This window comes from Nomascus leucogenys, chromosome 13 (assembly GCF_006542625.1).
Source record: "Nomascus leucogenys isolate Asia chromosome 13, Asia_NLE_v1, whole genome shotgun sequence".
NCBI lineage: Eukaryota > Metazoa > Chordata > Mammalia > Primates > Hylobatidae > Nomascus > Nomascus leucogenys.
Genome location: NC_044393.1, coordinates 71,745,906 through 71,760,427, shown reverse-complemented (window position 1 = coordinate 71,760,427; position 14,522 = coordinate 71,745,906). Strand labels below are relative to the sequence as shown.

The 14,522-nt window shown below is 33.7% G+C and overlaps 1 protein-coding gene across 10 annotated transcripts in view; it reads left to right on the top strand.

The window, feature by feature from the left end:
* Positions 1–14,522, top strand: part of CADPS2 (calcium dependent secretion activator 2) — a 564,312-nt gene that overhangs the window by 260,851 nt on the left and 288,939 nt on the right. For all 10 annotated transcript variants that reach the window (XM_030826808.1, XM_030826805.1, XM_030826801.1 and 7 more), the window contains exon 6: positions 2,337–2,455. In XM_030826808.1, coding sequence (XP_030682668.1) covers positions 2,337–2,455 — 119 coding nt within the window. The remainder of the gene's footprint in view (positions 1–2,336; positions 2,456–14,522) is intronic.

Sequence of the window (14,522 nt, the reverse complement as noted above, 5' to 3'; positions counted from 1 at the left end):
TGCTTAAATGTCTCCTAACTCTGTGGTGAGTGTTTCACTTGGAAGAATGTTACCTAGTTTCACATTTTATACATGCCTCTCTTCTTTTTACTTCTAGGACAACTTTATTTTATCCTTATGACATCAGCTACAGAGAGATTGGGGAAGAGAAGATGAAAAATAGGTCATTTAGCTTCTGTAGGTCCATTAGCAAGTTTTGCTGGGAATTGAAACACTTACTTAAAATTAGATTAGCTGATGGTCCATGGAATTCTTGGCTGTCTTTATCACTAATTATTAAGGCCACCTATGTTTTATTTTCCTTTTGGATATCAGATCTGTAGAATCATATTGTTTTATGTATACATATAGATTCATCACAGAAGCTGTATCTTTTGAAAGTGACAATTCTGCAGGATAAAACGTTCCCAGCACGGTTGGAAGTATTGTTTTGAAAAGCAGAGTACTGTTTCACAAGTTGTATGTTTTAGGAGATCATGTTTACAGTAGCTTATAGTAGAGGTGACAGAAATAATGTCAAGCAGATGCTTCCTTTCTTCTCTTGAATTTGGGTTATTTAAACACACTGCAGAAAGAGATGCAGTGTCAACAATAATATTCTGAAATATGAAGCAATACTCTTACGATTTCTAGACTTGTGCTATACAATTCTGTTGTTTCATACATTTTAAATGACCATCAAACATTTTTATTATTAAGAAGTTATTAGAGAAATGGCGGTAAGTCCAAGTGTAGTTGCCTTTTAATTAATATGGTTATATATTTGATTTATCTCAGCTTCTGGTTTTATTTGTATAAGAAGCTAACAAATTTCAATATTAGTAACAAAAAATCTGAGTCATTAAAAATGCATAACTTCCTTTGCTTATTTTCTTTAATCAAGATTTAGTATTTCATCCCAATTTCCCTGATGAGTGTTAAAACAGCTGTGAAAGATATTACTTTTCTCTATCAATTCTCCATTAATTTTCTTAGTCTGTTTTCAGTTAAGTCCTGATTTTGATTCATATGTTGGTATGCATTTCCATGTGAGTAAATGACAAAAGCTCTGGATGAGGAAGAAAACTTGTTCTGAGTTTGACCTTTTATTTTATTGATAAATAACTGAGTGATCAGTTTCCTATATATTTTATGAAAACAAAATTTAACAAAAACCAAATACACATTCATATTTACAAACATGACCCTTCTCTTGTAACAGAGCTGAAAGGAAGAACACTTTTAAGATGGTTTGTTTTTTGAGCCCTTTTGGATCAAAATTCTTATCACGACTCTAAAAATTGTGATGACTGTAATAAAGTATTACATGATCAGTAACTGATACAGATTATGTTTGTGATAGATGTTTTGGTAGCTGCATAACATGAATTTTATTATTGTTTGTGCAAATACAACATGGGATCAATGAAGAAATCAGTGTACATATGTAAAAATACATTTTAATCTATTTTATAAATTAAGTTTTGAGAATTTAGAAGAGTTCATGATGCAACTTTTCATTGAAAATGTTATGGTAAATAATATTCATATTTGATACATACATCCAATAAGAATGATAGGTTACAGTGTTTTAAGATTGGCAGCCTCTTCGACAAACATTAAAAAGCACACATAAAAAATATATGTTGTCCTTTCTCCCAGGAGTTATAAATATATAAGGCAATATCAGTTTTTCCACCCTTTTCCAGTGTACTGAATTAAATTAGTACATATCTTTAATGGATAGAAAAATTATTTTTTCTTACAAGTTAGTATTAAGATGTTCAGTGACAAATTATAATTTTCTATTTAATAAGACACAGTCCATAAATTAAACTCTTTTACAGACAGTAATAGTAATCTCAAATAAGTGAATATAGAAAATTTCTGATATCACATATTGGTATCAGTGAGTTGGTATGATGGTATCAATGTTTACCAATAATATATACTATATTACTTTATATGGTACTTATCATGTACTGCTGTTATCATCTGCACTGAATTTTCATTTGTGATTCTGCTTAACTTCATGCAGACTTGCCTTAATTTGTTAAGGATCTGAGTTTAAATTTCATTTAATTCATTATGGCTTATATTTATGACCTTTGACCTTACTTTTATTTGCATCTGGCAGCAGATATATTTTCAGTTACCAGATTTCCTAAAAATGTTATTTACTATACCTTCTATGAATAGAGTTGGATTATAAAGAATATAAAATACCAGTGATGTTAACAAAAAACAATTTTTTTTCAGTTTTGTCAGTCTTCCTTATTACAGTTCATGCTGCTATTTATGTATATTGCTAAATGTTATCAACTTGATGCATTATTTTAAAATCATTTTATCTTTAGATTGTCATAATGGAAGTGCAAGGCCTGAAGTCAGTTGCTCCCAATCGAATTGTTTACTGTACAATGGAAGTGGAAGGAGAAAAACTGCAGACAGACCAGGCTGAAGCCTCTAGGCCACAGTAAGCCAGTTGAAAAAAGTGTATTATTGTTGTTTGTTTTTTTAGTCCTCCCAAAGAAACATGCTCTATTTATGTGCATAAATGTGTGGTATTACACTCTAAAACTGCTATTTGGCTAGCTTTGTCTCAAATGTGTTAGAACTAGTGTCTGCCTTTCTGGATACTGATGTTATCATTAGAATTTTGGCAGAATCCCTGTGTAGTACAAACAGAAAATCCAACATGCAAATGCAAAGCTAATCATTAGGCAATAAAACATTTATAAGTCATTTCCAAGGAAAGCAAATTTTATCATCATGTGTTATTTGAAAGGTAATACATAATCCTGTTTCGGTTGCGAGAATTCTAATAGCCTTTCCATTTTTGTCTGTTACAGTTTTTGGTGATGTATCAGTAGATACCATGATTCTGCACAATGACTTGGAATACTTAGTGAGCAGGCTAGAGAAGCAGTTAATGTAGGACTACCACACAATATTCAGAGCATAAAGCTGCTTTTTGCCAGCAGTTTGATGTTTCAGATTCTGGCAATGAGTTAATTAAATTAGTAAGATGTTCGCTTTAATTCATTCAAACTTGGGGAACCATCATGGTCTCTAGCAGAAACAGCCAGGTTGGCCTGAGGAATTCAGATGCAATTTGCTTGGCCTTCATTTGTACATTACCTTTAGAAAACATTTTTTTTCTTCTATTTAATCTTTATTCTAAATATCTTATAGGATTTAGGATTTTGCCTTATAATACCAATATGTGACCTGTCATTCAGGAAACCTCTGTTGAGATCCCAAATAGGCACTGAAGATATATGAGAAATGTCCATTTTCTTTAGAGCAGGCAGGATAGGGAGATACAGAGGGTTATGTGTAACAGAAGAGAGGTACACAGAGTATTAGGGGTTTGAAAAGAAACAAGTCGAAGCTTCTCATCCTAACCTACAAATCCCTACAGGCCTGCCCTTGACCAATCTCTCATGACCTCCAGGATCTCGCCTTCTCCCTCTGTTCCCCCGATCTTCTGCAATTCATCCGCCCTGGACTTCAGGCAGTCCCTCAAACACTTATCCACCCATTCTCAGTGTCACACTTGCTTTCCCCTCTGCTTGTAGTCATCTTCCCTCGTATCTTTGTATAGCTGATTTTTGGCATTGAGAATCTCAACTTAACCATTACTGAGAATAATCCTTCCCTTTAACCCAGTGGAAGGTGTACATTTTCTGGCTGACCACTTTTTAATTTTTGGACTGTGTTAATTATCTGTTTATTTTGCAATGTATTTCGTCTTGAGAAAAGGGCAAAACATCTTATCCTATTTAGTCTTATATCTGAGTACTTAGTAAGCATTCAAGAGGAATTATTAATTCAGTCGACTAAACTTACTTTTGTGACCTAGTCACGGTATATATTTGGTGGCAATATATTAGTATATTCACAGAATTGTGTAATCATCACCACTATCCATTTTTGAATATGCTCATCATCTCAAAAAAAAAAAAACTGTACCCTTTAGCTATCAACCCCTAACCAATCCAGCCTTAACCAACCACTGATTTACTTTCTGTCTCTTATAGATTTATCTGTTCTGGACATTTCATATAAATAGAATTATATACAGTCATGTATTACTTAACAGCAGGGATACATTCTGAGAAACGTGTCATTAGGTGGTTTGTTGAACATCATAGAGTATACTTATACAAGCTGCCACTTATATATGGCATAAATATTTTCCATATATATATATTTCATATGGAAAGCTAAATGTCCTAGCACCGTTACATTTTTCCTGCCTGACGTGCAATGCCAGTATCAAGTGCCATATATCAAGTTTATTCAAGTGCTTTGCCCATTTTTGTTTTCTCAAGTTTTAAGAGTTCCTCTATTTTGGATACTAGGCCCATATCATATATGTGATTTGCAAATCTTTTCTCTCATTCTGTGAATTTTTTCACTTTCTTGATTTGTATTTTGAAATACAAAATTTTGATGAAGTCCAGTTTATTTTTTTCTTTGTTGCTTGTGCTTTTGTTGTCACCACTAAGAATTCATTGCCAAACCTAAGGTCACTAAGATTTAGCTCTATGCTTTCTCCTAAGACTTTCATAGTTTTATATTTAGGTCACTGATCCATTTTAGGTTGATTTTTATGTATGGTGTAATGTAAGGGTCCAGCTTCCTTCTTTTTCTTGGAACTATTCAGTTGTCCCAACACCATTTGTTGAAAAACCTATTCTTTCCTTATTAAATGTTCTTTGCATCCTTTTTGAAAATCAGTTGACCATAGACACATGAATTTGTTTCTGGACTCTCAATTCTGTTTTACCAATCTATATGTCTATTCTTATGCCACTACCACACTTTCTGGATTACCATTGCTCTACCATTGCAGTAACTTTTGAAATCAGGAGTGCAAGGCCTTCACCTGTGTTGCTTTTCAAGATTGTTTTGGCTATTCTGAAATTTGATATGAATTTTAGGAACAGTTTATCAACTTTTGTAAAGATTATGCAAAGATTACCAGCTGAGATTCCAGTAGGGATTATGTTGTAACTATAGGTCAATTTGGAGCATACTGCCATCTTAACAATATTAAGTCTTCTGATCCACACATATGGGATGTCTTTCTATGTATTTAGACCTTCAATTTCCCTTTCAACAATGTCTTGTAGCTTTCAAAGTAAAAGTTTTATTTTTTTGTTACATGTATTTCTATTATTTTATTCTTTTCTATGCTATTTTGAGTTGAATTGTTTTCTTAATTTTATCTTTAAATCATTCAAGTTATTAGATATATAATTATTTTTGTATATAGATTTTATATGCATCAATCGACCTTACTGAGCTTGCTTATTAACTCTAAAATTTTTAGTGGATTTTGTAGACTTTTCTATGTATAAGACCATGTCATCTGCAAATACTGATAGTTTAACTTTTTCCTAATTTAGATTTCCATTATTTATTTTTTTTGACTAATTGTCTCCAGTTCAATGTTGACTATAAGTGGTAAGAAAAGGCATGTTGGTGTTGTTTCTGATCATAGAGGGGAAGCATATAATCCTTTATAATTAAATCTGATTTTAGCTATGAATTCTTAATAGAAACTCTTAGTAGTTTAAGGAAGTTCATTTCTATTCTTAGTTTATTGACTGTTTTTATAATGAAAGGGTGTTTGATTTTGTCAAATGCTTTTCCTACATCTATTGAGATGATCCTATGGATTTTGTCTTTTATTCTCTTGATATGATGTAATACATTATTTGATTTTCAGCTGTTAAATGAACCTTGCATTCCTTGCACAATTCCCACTTTGTCATAATATAGGATTTTTAAAATTTGTTACTGGATTTGGTTTTCTAGTGCTTTGTTGAAGTTTTTGGCCTCTATATTCAGAAGAGATATTGTCCTTGTAATTTTTTGTGTGATATCTCTGATTCTGTTATCAGGGTGATAGTGGCCTTGTAGAATAAGTTTTAAGTGGACCATTCAATTTTTTTCAAAGGTATGAAGAATTTGTATTTTTTAAAAGCATTTGGTAGAATTCACCAGTGGAGCCATCTGAGACTGAGCTTTTCTTTGGTAGTAATTCTCTGATTATTAATTTGATCTCATATTATAGATCTATTCATTGTCTTTCTTTTGAGTCATTTTGTGTTTTTCTATTAGGTTGGTGCAAAATGTGTTTTTTGCCATTAAAAGTTAATGCCATTAATTTTTCAGTTCATCCAAGTTCTCTAATTTATTGTTACACATTTGATCATAGATTTTGTAATTATTTTTAGTTTCTATAAGGTCAGTAATAATGTCCTCTCTTCCATTTCTGATTCTAGTAATTTGAATATCCTTTCTTTTTTCTTAGCCCATCTAACTAAAAGTTTGTTCATTAAAAGACTATTTTAAATAACATTTCTAGGATGATTTCTTGGACTCTTTCCTATTTTTCTGTTCTCTATTTTATCTTCATTCTGCACTATTTACTTCCTTCTATTTTAGGTTTAGTTTGCCTTCACTTTTACAGTGTGTTAGGTGAAAGGTTAGGCTTTTGATTTGAGATCTTTCTTTTTTCTTAAAATAGGCAATTGCAGCTATAAATTTCCCTTTAAGCATTGCTTTAGTTGCATTTGTAAGTAATGATACGATCTCTCTTCATTTTCATTCATCAAGGTGCCTTTGATCAGCAAAATATTTTGTTTCTATAGTAAATAGAGTCAATGGAAGAAGGTTCTTAGCTGCAGGGAATACAAGCCCCAGGTCCTACCATGTCACTCCAATGGCCGAGAGAATTGAAGTCTTGTCAGTCCTGAAACCCAGTGGAAGAACACTAGTGTACCACCACTTGTTGGGAAGCTCTTTCATGGTCCTTAGATTATTTTATTAAGTTTACCCTACTAATCCATGAGATTTTGAGGGAGTGCAACTTCTCTAATAATCTCAATGCCATGGTTTTTTTTCCCCACATAATCTTCTCTGTTTTATTTAGGTATAAAATAAAATTCATCTATTGTAGATTAGATGATTTTTAGTAAATTTATACATTTGTGCAGCTATCATCAAAATTCAATTTTTAAACATATCACTTCAGAAAGTTCTGTCATGGCCATTTGCAGTCTATTCCTGCTCCCACTCTCAGTTCCAGGAAACCACTCATCTATTTTCAGGCTCTGTAATTTTACTTTTCCTGGATAGTTTGTAAAAATGGAATCATGCAATATGTAGTCTTTGTATCTGGATTTTTTTTTTTTTTTTGCTTATCATAGTTTCTACAAAATCTTATATTTAATTGATACTTAAATATTTGGTTCATGAGATCAATTAACTTTTATCTGAAGTTATGTTATTTTAACACTTTTTTTACAAATAGTAAAAGTTTCATGGGCTGTTATTTAATTTTCAGTATATTCATAATGTATTTGAAAGGGCTTCTGATACTGGGGAACAAGTGCATGAACAATATAAGTGAACTAAAATACTTAGAAACCTGAGAGGAAGCATTATAATAAGCCCCCAGTGCTCTTTTTTTTATTACTCTTTCTATAAGGAAATTTGTCTAATTTAAAACAGCCTTTAATTTAAAATAGCCTTTCTGTGTTTCCCCATGAACACCGAGTTAACTTTTTAAATAAATTAAGAGATTTGTATTTATCATGGTATCCCAGGGACAGATTACCTTAAAAATGTATCTCATGAATGCTAACCAACTGCAGCTTTTTAGCAGTGTCACAGTGTCATTACTTTCATCCTGAACTCATCTTGCACGACAGGGAAGAGATTCGTCTCCTCCATCATCATAGTGAATTATGTCTCAGACACGTTTTCCAAATTTTAATGCTTCAACAGTTTGTGCTTTGTTGGAGATAAATTCATCCTTCTGTCTGATACTAATTAAAGTGCCTTATTTAGTCCATATTTCCAATACACTTAATCAAGATTTCTGGCCATTACCTATTTCATTCCTGTAGTTCTGATTTCCTGCCAGCAATTAGGGGGAAACAGCGTGTGAGGTTGGTACATAACCTAGAATATAGGACCTGGGGTCTAATAAACATGGTATTGATAGACAAGTTTGATTTACAAAGAGTAACGGTGAGGCAATGTAATTTGTGAAAGTTTCATTTTAATTTTTGTTTTGTAAAATAGGGAAGGGAGTGTGGATAAACTATATTTTTCGGTTATGGAGAAAATTCCTGTTATTTATGGATTTTTAAGTCATTGTTTCATAGTCTCTTAGTAAACCAGGAAAAGTTTTGTATGAATGAGATACAGAGGAATTGTTTCTACACTTTTATAGCGTTTTACCCTTTCCAGACATTTCATTTATTTTAATGTTAGCCCATACCCTTAATGATACCACTTAAAAGGAAATGGAGGGATAGTAGGAGGGATGACCAGCTGTGGGGTGGTGAAGGGAGAACAAGATTTGTTATTTTCATATAGTAGTCCTAAATTTCCTTATATGTACTAGTCTTTTATTCCCTCCAAGTGTTAAGTATCCTTTGAGTGCCTAAACAAACACAGGAGCTAGTAATACTGTATGGAAGGTGAAGATAGATCTTGGTGCCAGGAAAATTGGAAATTCATTATTAAAAACAAATAGGGAAAAACATTTAGCATGATATCTAATCTCTTTTTTAATTTTGTCATTTTTTTGTAGAGATGAAGTCTTGCTAAGGCTTGTCTCAAATTCCTGGCCTCAAGCAATCCTCCCACCTCAGCCTCCCAAAGTGCTGGGGTTACAGGTGTGAGCCACCATACCCAGCCTTGAAATCTAACCTCTTAACAAATTTTTAAGTGTCCAGTGCAGTACCACAATAAAATATAAGTGCACTGATAATCACAGTAGGGAATTAAATATCAGTAACATTTGTTAGAGAAAAAAACAAAAACACCAGGAAGCCACACCGTGTTTTTGCCACCCTCTCTGTCTCTCCTTCATCCCATAGTGCTGTTTTATTAAAAGCATTTGAAGATTAATGGGTCTCTACTGCCCATCCCCTGAAATTAATAAAAGACAAGAAGCAATAAGAAAAACTAATGAATTGTGTGTCGTTAGAGAAATATATTTATGGATATTATGATAGAACATCCTTTTGCCTCATGAAAATGATGGGAAATACAGTCTCCAGTACCAACTTCTGGAAACTTTAAATTCTTAACCAGAATTGTAATATCTGTCAAACTATTGAAAGAACATTGCAGCTACAAATGGAATGCTTATCAGAATGGCAAGGTACTGAGACAATGTTTAAGAGAGATTAAATACAGACTGCATATAAACCAAGATAATCTAACCGTGCTTTTTAAAAGCATATTAGTTTCCATTTTAATTCAGTAATGTCAGAATTATTTTTGAAGTATAATTCATTAGTCAGCTATTCTTACAGACTAGAGATAAAATATGCTACATTTTTATATGATCTATCAAAAACTGTGCCTTCTTTTTTTTTTTTTTTTTTTTTTTTTTAGACAGAGTCTTGCTCTGTCACCAGCTGGAGTGCAATGGTGCACTCGCAACTCACTGCAATCTCCACCTCCCGGGCTCAAGCAATTCTCTGCCCCAGCCTCCTGAGTAGCTGGGACTACAGGCGTGCACCACCACACCCAGCTAATTTTTGTAGTTTTAGTAGAGTCAGGGTTTCACTGTGTTGGCCAGGATGGTCTCAATCTCTTGACCTCGTGATCCACTGACCTTGCCCTCCCAAAATGCTGGGATTACAGGTGTGAGCCACTGCGGTCAGCCAACTGTGCCTATTTTTAATGAACCAAAGGCAAAACACTCAAACCACACAAAAGTTTTCTCTCCTCTCATTTCCATCTTCAAAATCATGACAGATTGCTTCTTTTTATATAAATAAATTCACTAGAAGTAACATTTCTCTAAGACTGATACTGTTGGTGCAGAACAAAATGAAGCCTAAAGAGACAAGCATTAGCCAAATACAGAAATTTACATTCATTGAGAATTTATTTACAATAAAGGGAGCAGTCTGAGGATCTTTAAAATTAGAGGCATCTGAATTAATAAGAAAATATGATGGATTTAGATTCCAGATGTTAGCTGAAGAGCGTTCATGAGCTCCAGTGAAAAACAGCATGAGAAAATTTGGGAGAAAGTTTATGGAATTATGATTAGTAGTATTTGTTGTGGATTTACAGCTTGAAATCACGTCCCCTTATATACTGTGACAGTTTTTTCGGAACGGTCTTTTATAGTTATCGTTATTACTTGATTTGGTTTATGTAACAAATTATTGAGTGGTCTAAATTTGGAAGGGCTTAAATAGGAAGCTTAATTCTTAACACAGCACAATCCTCAGGTACTCTAGGATCTCTCTCTCATACCATCCTTGAAGACATCTTTGCAAATACCATACCTTTTCTGGTTATTTTGGGTATTAAATAACATGTTCAGGTACTAAATTTTTCAGAACAGTTTAAACCAAGACTTACACATTTCAAAACCTTTTTTCTTTCCTTCTAAATCACTCAGAAACCTGTAGTGGGAAAAAGGGACTTTAGTCCCTTTTATCCACTCTTGCTTTTCCTGCTCGTCTAATCTTTCTACAACATTTGTTTAGGATTGCAGTTGGGAGGAAGGGGAAGAAGGCGTGAAATGTCTATGTATGTAGGTGCTTTTGTAGTTCTCTCTTGGTTAGCAAATGCCCTTTGTCATAGCAAGTGTCCACATGTAACTCTTCTCCGATGAATTCTTAGCAGTTCTCCCACTGCCAGGGACTTCTAACATCACAACATTCCCTCGCCAAATTATACATCCTATGGCTGCCCTCTTTCCTCTCCCCCTGGGCTACTGATTTAATAATATAGACTGTGTATCCTCTTTCTGCTTAAATTTCATTTCCTTAACAGATGGCTCAAATAAGGTGGAAGATCCTTGAAGACAAGGGCTGTGTATTATACCTTCTTTTTCCCCATTAGCACCAGCCACAATAGTATGGCTCAGTAGGCACTCAGTACTCTAATCATACTACTTTTTCTACTATTTAGAGTATTAAAAAAAGCCTCTCAGTCAGTCTCAGACTATGACACTTGGCCCAGCATCTGCCCAGATTGTTAGAAAGTCCAGTCCTCATTCTCCTACCCCAAGCTCCAATTTTTCTAGAAGTTCCATGTAAAAGATATTCACCATAAAGGGCCAATTCTTTTTCCTGTGTGTGTTCAATTTAGGCCCTAGTTCTATGGTCACTTCCAGACTTTTGCTACCCTAACTGGGATGATGTTTTTCAAACTATGAGACTACCTGGATAAGCAAGACAATTTCCCCAGGGATACATAGGCACATGTATATTTTTAATAGGACTGAGTAGGAACCCTCTAATTCTGTAAGTACCCTTTCCTAAAGGTCTTCTGCTCAGTCTCATTCTCAGCCTCCCTTTCACAGTCATCCTTCTCCCACTTTACAAAAGAAAGGTACAACTCTCACTTAACTCAGGTTTTAACAGTGGTGATTCTTGTCCCAGAGTGGAAAAACCTCCAGGGTACAGTTCAAAAGGCAAATGTGTAATATTGCCATTGGTTTTGAGGAAGTGATTGATTGATGATGTAATAAATTCTTCTGCAAATTAGATGGCTTGTATTTTACTTTCAGTAAAGTTGGCAAATAATTTATGCAAGTATTCAACTGATAAATAATTGAAAAAGAGTTTTTGCTTATTAATCACTGTGTGGTTTGGGGACATTTAAATAGGCAAGAATTAAATTAATGGACATTGCTATAATAATGCTCCCATCTACTTATTTTCTTAGAGCTTACAACAGAAAAAAAAATCCTAGATTAAAATTAATGCTGAACTCTGTTTCAATCTATGGATACATGAACTAATTGGAAGAAATAACACTATCCATTTCATTGAGATGCATATCTAATAAATTTATTTTTTGTGTGTATTATAAATGCACATTTGTGTGATATATTTGTTTTGGATCACTTGAGCATTACTGTCTAATAAAAACTCAATTCAGTGATTTTTGAGACTAGATCCTTAGGATCAGAGAAAAAATATATATAAGTTTGGCATAGGTAATTTTGATAAGTTCATTAATATTCAGGCATTAACATATATTACAGTAGAAAACAATTCTAAGTTTCTGGGGGAAATGAAGTCAAAGTAAGGAGTTCAATGAAAAAAGAAATATTGTAAATTTCTGTAAAGAGTTTGCAGGTATTTTTCATCAGTGGTAGGATCATATTGCTACAAAATAGTCATACACTGCATAATGATGTTTTGGTCAATGATGGACTGCATATATGAATGACCAGTCCAATAAGTTGATAATGGAGCCGAAAAATTCCTATCTCTTAGTGACATCATAGCCGTCGTAACATTGTAGTACAGTTACTTAATCTTTTTTACTAATTCAGTGTAGCCTAAGTGTTCAGTTTTTATAAAGTCTATAGTAGTGTGCAGTAGTGTCCTAGGCCTTCACATTTACTCACCACTTACTCACTGACTCATCTAGAGCAACTTCCCGTCCTGCAAGTTCCTTTCATGGTAAGTGCCCTATACATGTTTACCATTTGTATTGTTTATACCATATTTTCACTGTACCTTTTCTATGTTTAAATATGTTTAGAAATACACATACTTACCTTTGTGTTACAGTTGTCTACAGTATTCGGGACAATACATGCTATACAGGTTTGTAGCCCAGGAGCAATTGGCTATACCAAATAGCCTAGGTTTGTGGTAGGCCGTACTGCCTAGGTTTGTATAAGTACACTCTGTGATTTTCACACTGTATGATGTTCACATGAGCAAGCACAAAATCGCCTAAGGATGCATTTCTCAGAGCCTATCCACATCGTTAAGCAATGCAGAACTGTAGTTAGATTCCATTGTATTTACTTAAGAGTGACACCACAGTTTTATGTTAAATGTCAATGTTTCAAATGCACCAGAAATTATATTCATTGCAACTCTTTGTATTAAAAATTTCTAGGTGTCCACTTAAAAATGTGTGAAGAAGGTAAATTTTTCAGAATTATTGTGGGAAGTACATGAGGAAAGGTTTGAAGGGTTGCTTTTCTAGGAGATGCCATTTATTTGAGCCTGAACTAAGTCCTGAAATCTAAAGACTTTGGTGTTGTCATACCTCACATGCAACATACAGTCAGAAGAAATGCCTTTATTCTAAGATGCTGCAACTCTTAAATCTAGAGCTCTGTTCAGCAGTCCAGGAGATATGCCCGGGGCTGGTCCACCCTCAGTGCCGCTGGTGCAGATCTTTACACAGGGCAGGGTTTCTAAGGGGTCATTAAAGTACAAATCTTCTGTTGGGACACAAGCACATTAATAACTACTTGAGAGTGTTGCTGTAGAGAGCAAATGGAGATAGCACATGTAAAAGATTTGTCAAGATCTTCAGCAATCTGTGAATGAATAACAATGGTGATATCCATAAGTTAGGAAAGCATTTTAAGAAACCTAGTTGCATAGCTCTTGGTATGAATTGGTAAGTAAGTTCGTGCTTTGAAAAATTACCAGAATTCATAATATTTAAAAACAGAAATACATTGAATGAAAGATAAGGAAGTAGAATTTTTGTGTTGTAAAATTTTAAAATTATTTACTTAACAAATAAAGATTGTATTCAAGGTGTCCAACATGATTATTTGACATATGTATATATTGCATAATGATTATTACAATCAAGTTACTATATCCATCATCCCCCATGTTGTACAGAGTTCCTAGAACTTGTTTGTCTTATAGCTGAAAATGTGTACTCTTTGATCAACATCTCATTTCCCTCACCTTCAGCCTCTGGCAACCACTGTCCTACTCTTCATTCCTATGAGTTTAACTTTTTTAGATTCTACATATAAAGATCATACAGTAGTAGAATTTTTCAAGAATTCAAAATTTCTAGTTTTTAAAATGTTAACGACGGGATTATAGTGGGTATTTATCAGTACAACATGGTTTTAAGAGAAAGATTGAGACATTGCAGAGTGTAAATCCTAGCTTTGCCACAGATTAGCTGTGTTACTATGGCTATTTATATCTGTTTGAGTCTGTTTCTTCATTGGTATGAAGGAAACAGTGGTACCTATTTCGAGGACTATTTTGTGAGTTAATTGGGGTAATATAGGTAGGAACACCCAATCATTATATTCTGCAGGTACCTCTGCCCATATATTCACTATCTTTTCTTTTAGCCTTTGCTTTGAGTGTTTTTTTTCTTTATTTTTCTGCTCATGTATTCATTTCTCTACTTTCTTTAAATCTCTTCTTTTAGCATCCTGTTTTTAAGTCCAGGAAATTTACAGGAGGAGTTTCACACTTAATAAAGGATTGAGTGCCTTTAACAGTACCAAACAGCAAACGTTATTTTATGAAGTGGAATGTGCTGTTGTTTCCCAAGTCCTTTCTGAGATTTTTGGCTTGGGTGTTTGTAGTGTCATAAAATATTTATTTGGTAAGCACTTTATAATCTTTTTTTTTTTAAGATTTTGAGAGTTAGCTACAATCAAATGGAGATAGTTTTCAAAATGAATAATGCCTAAGTGTCAGTTATGAAGGGAAAAGACTCGTTGGCTGTCATATATTCTCTATCAA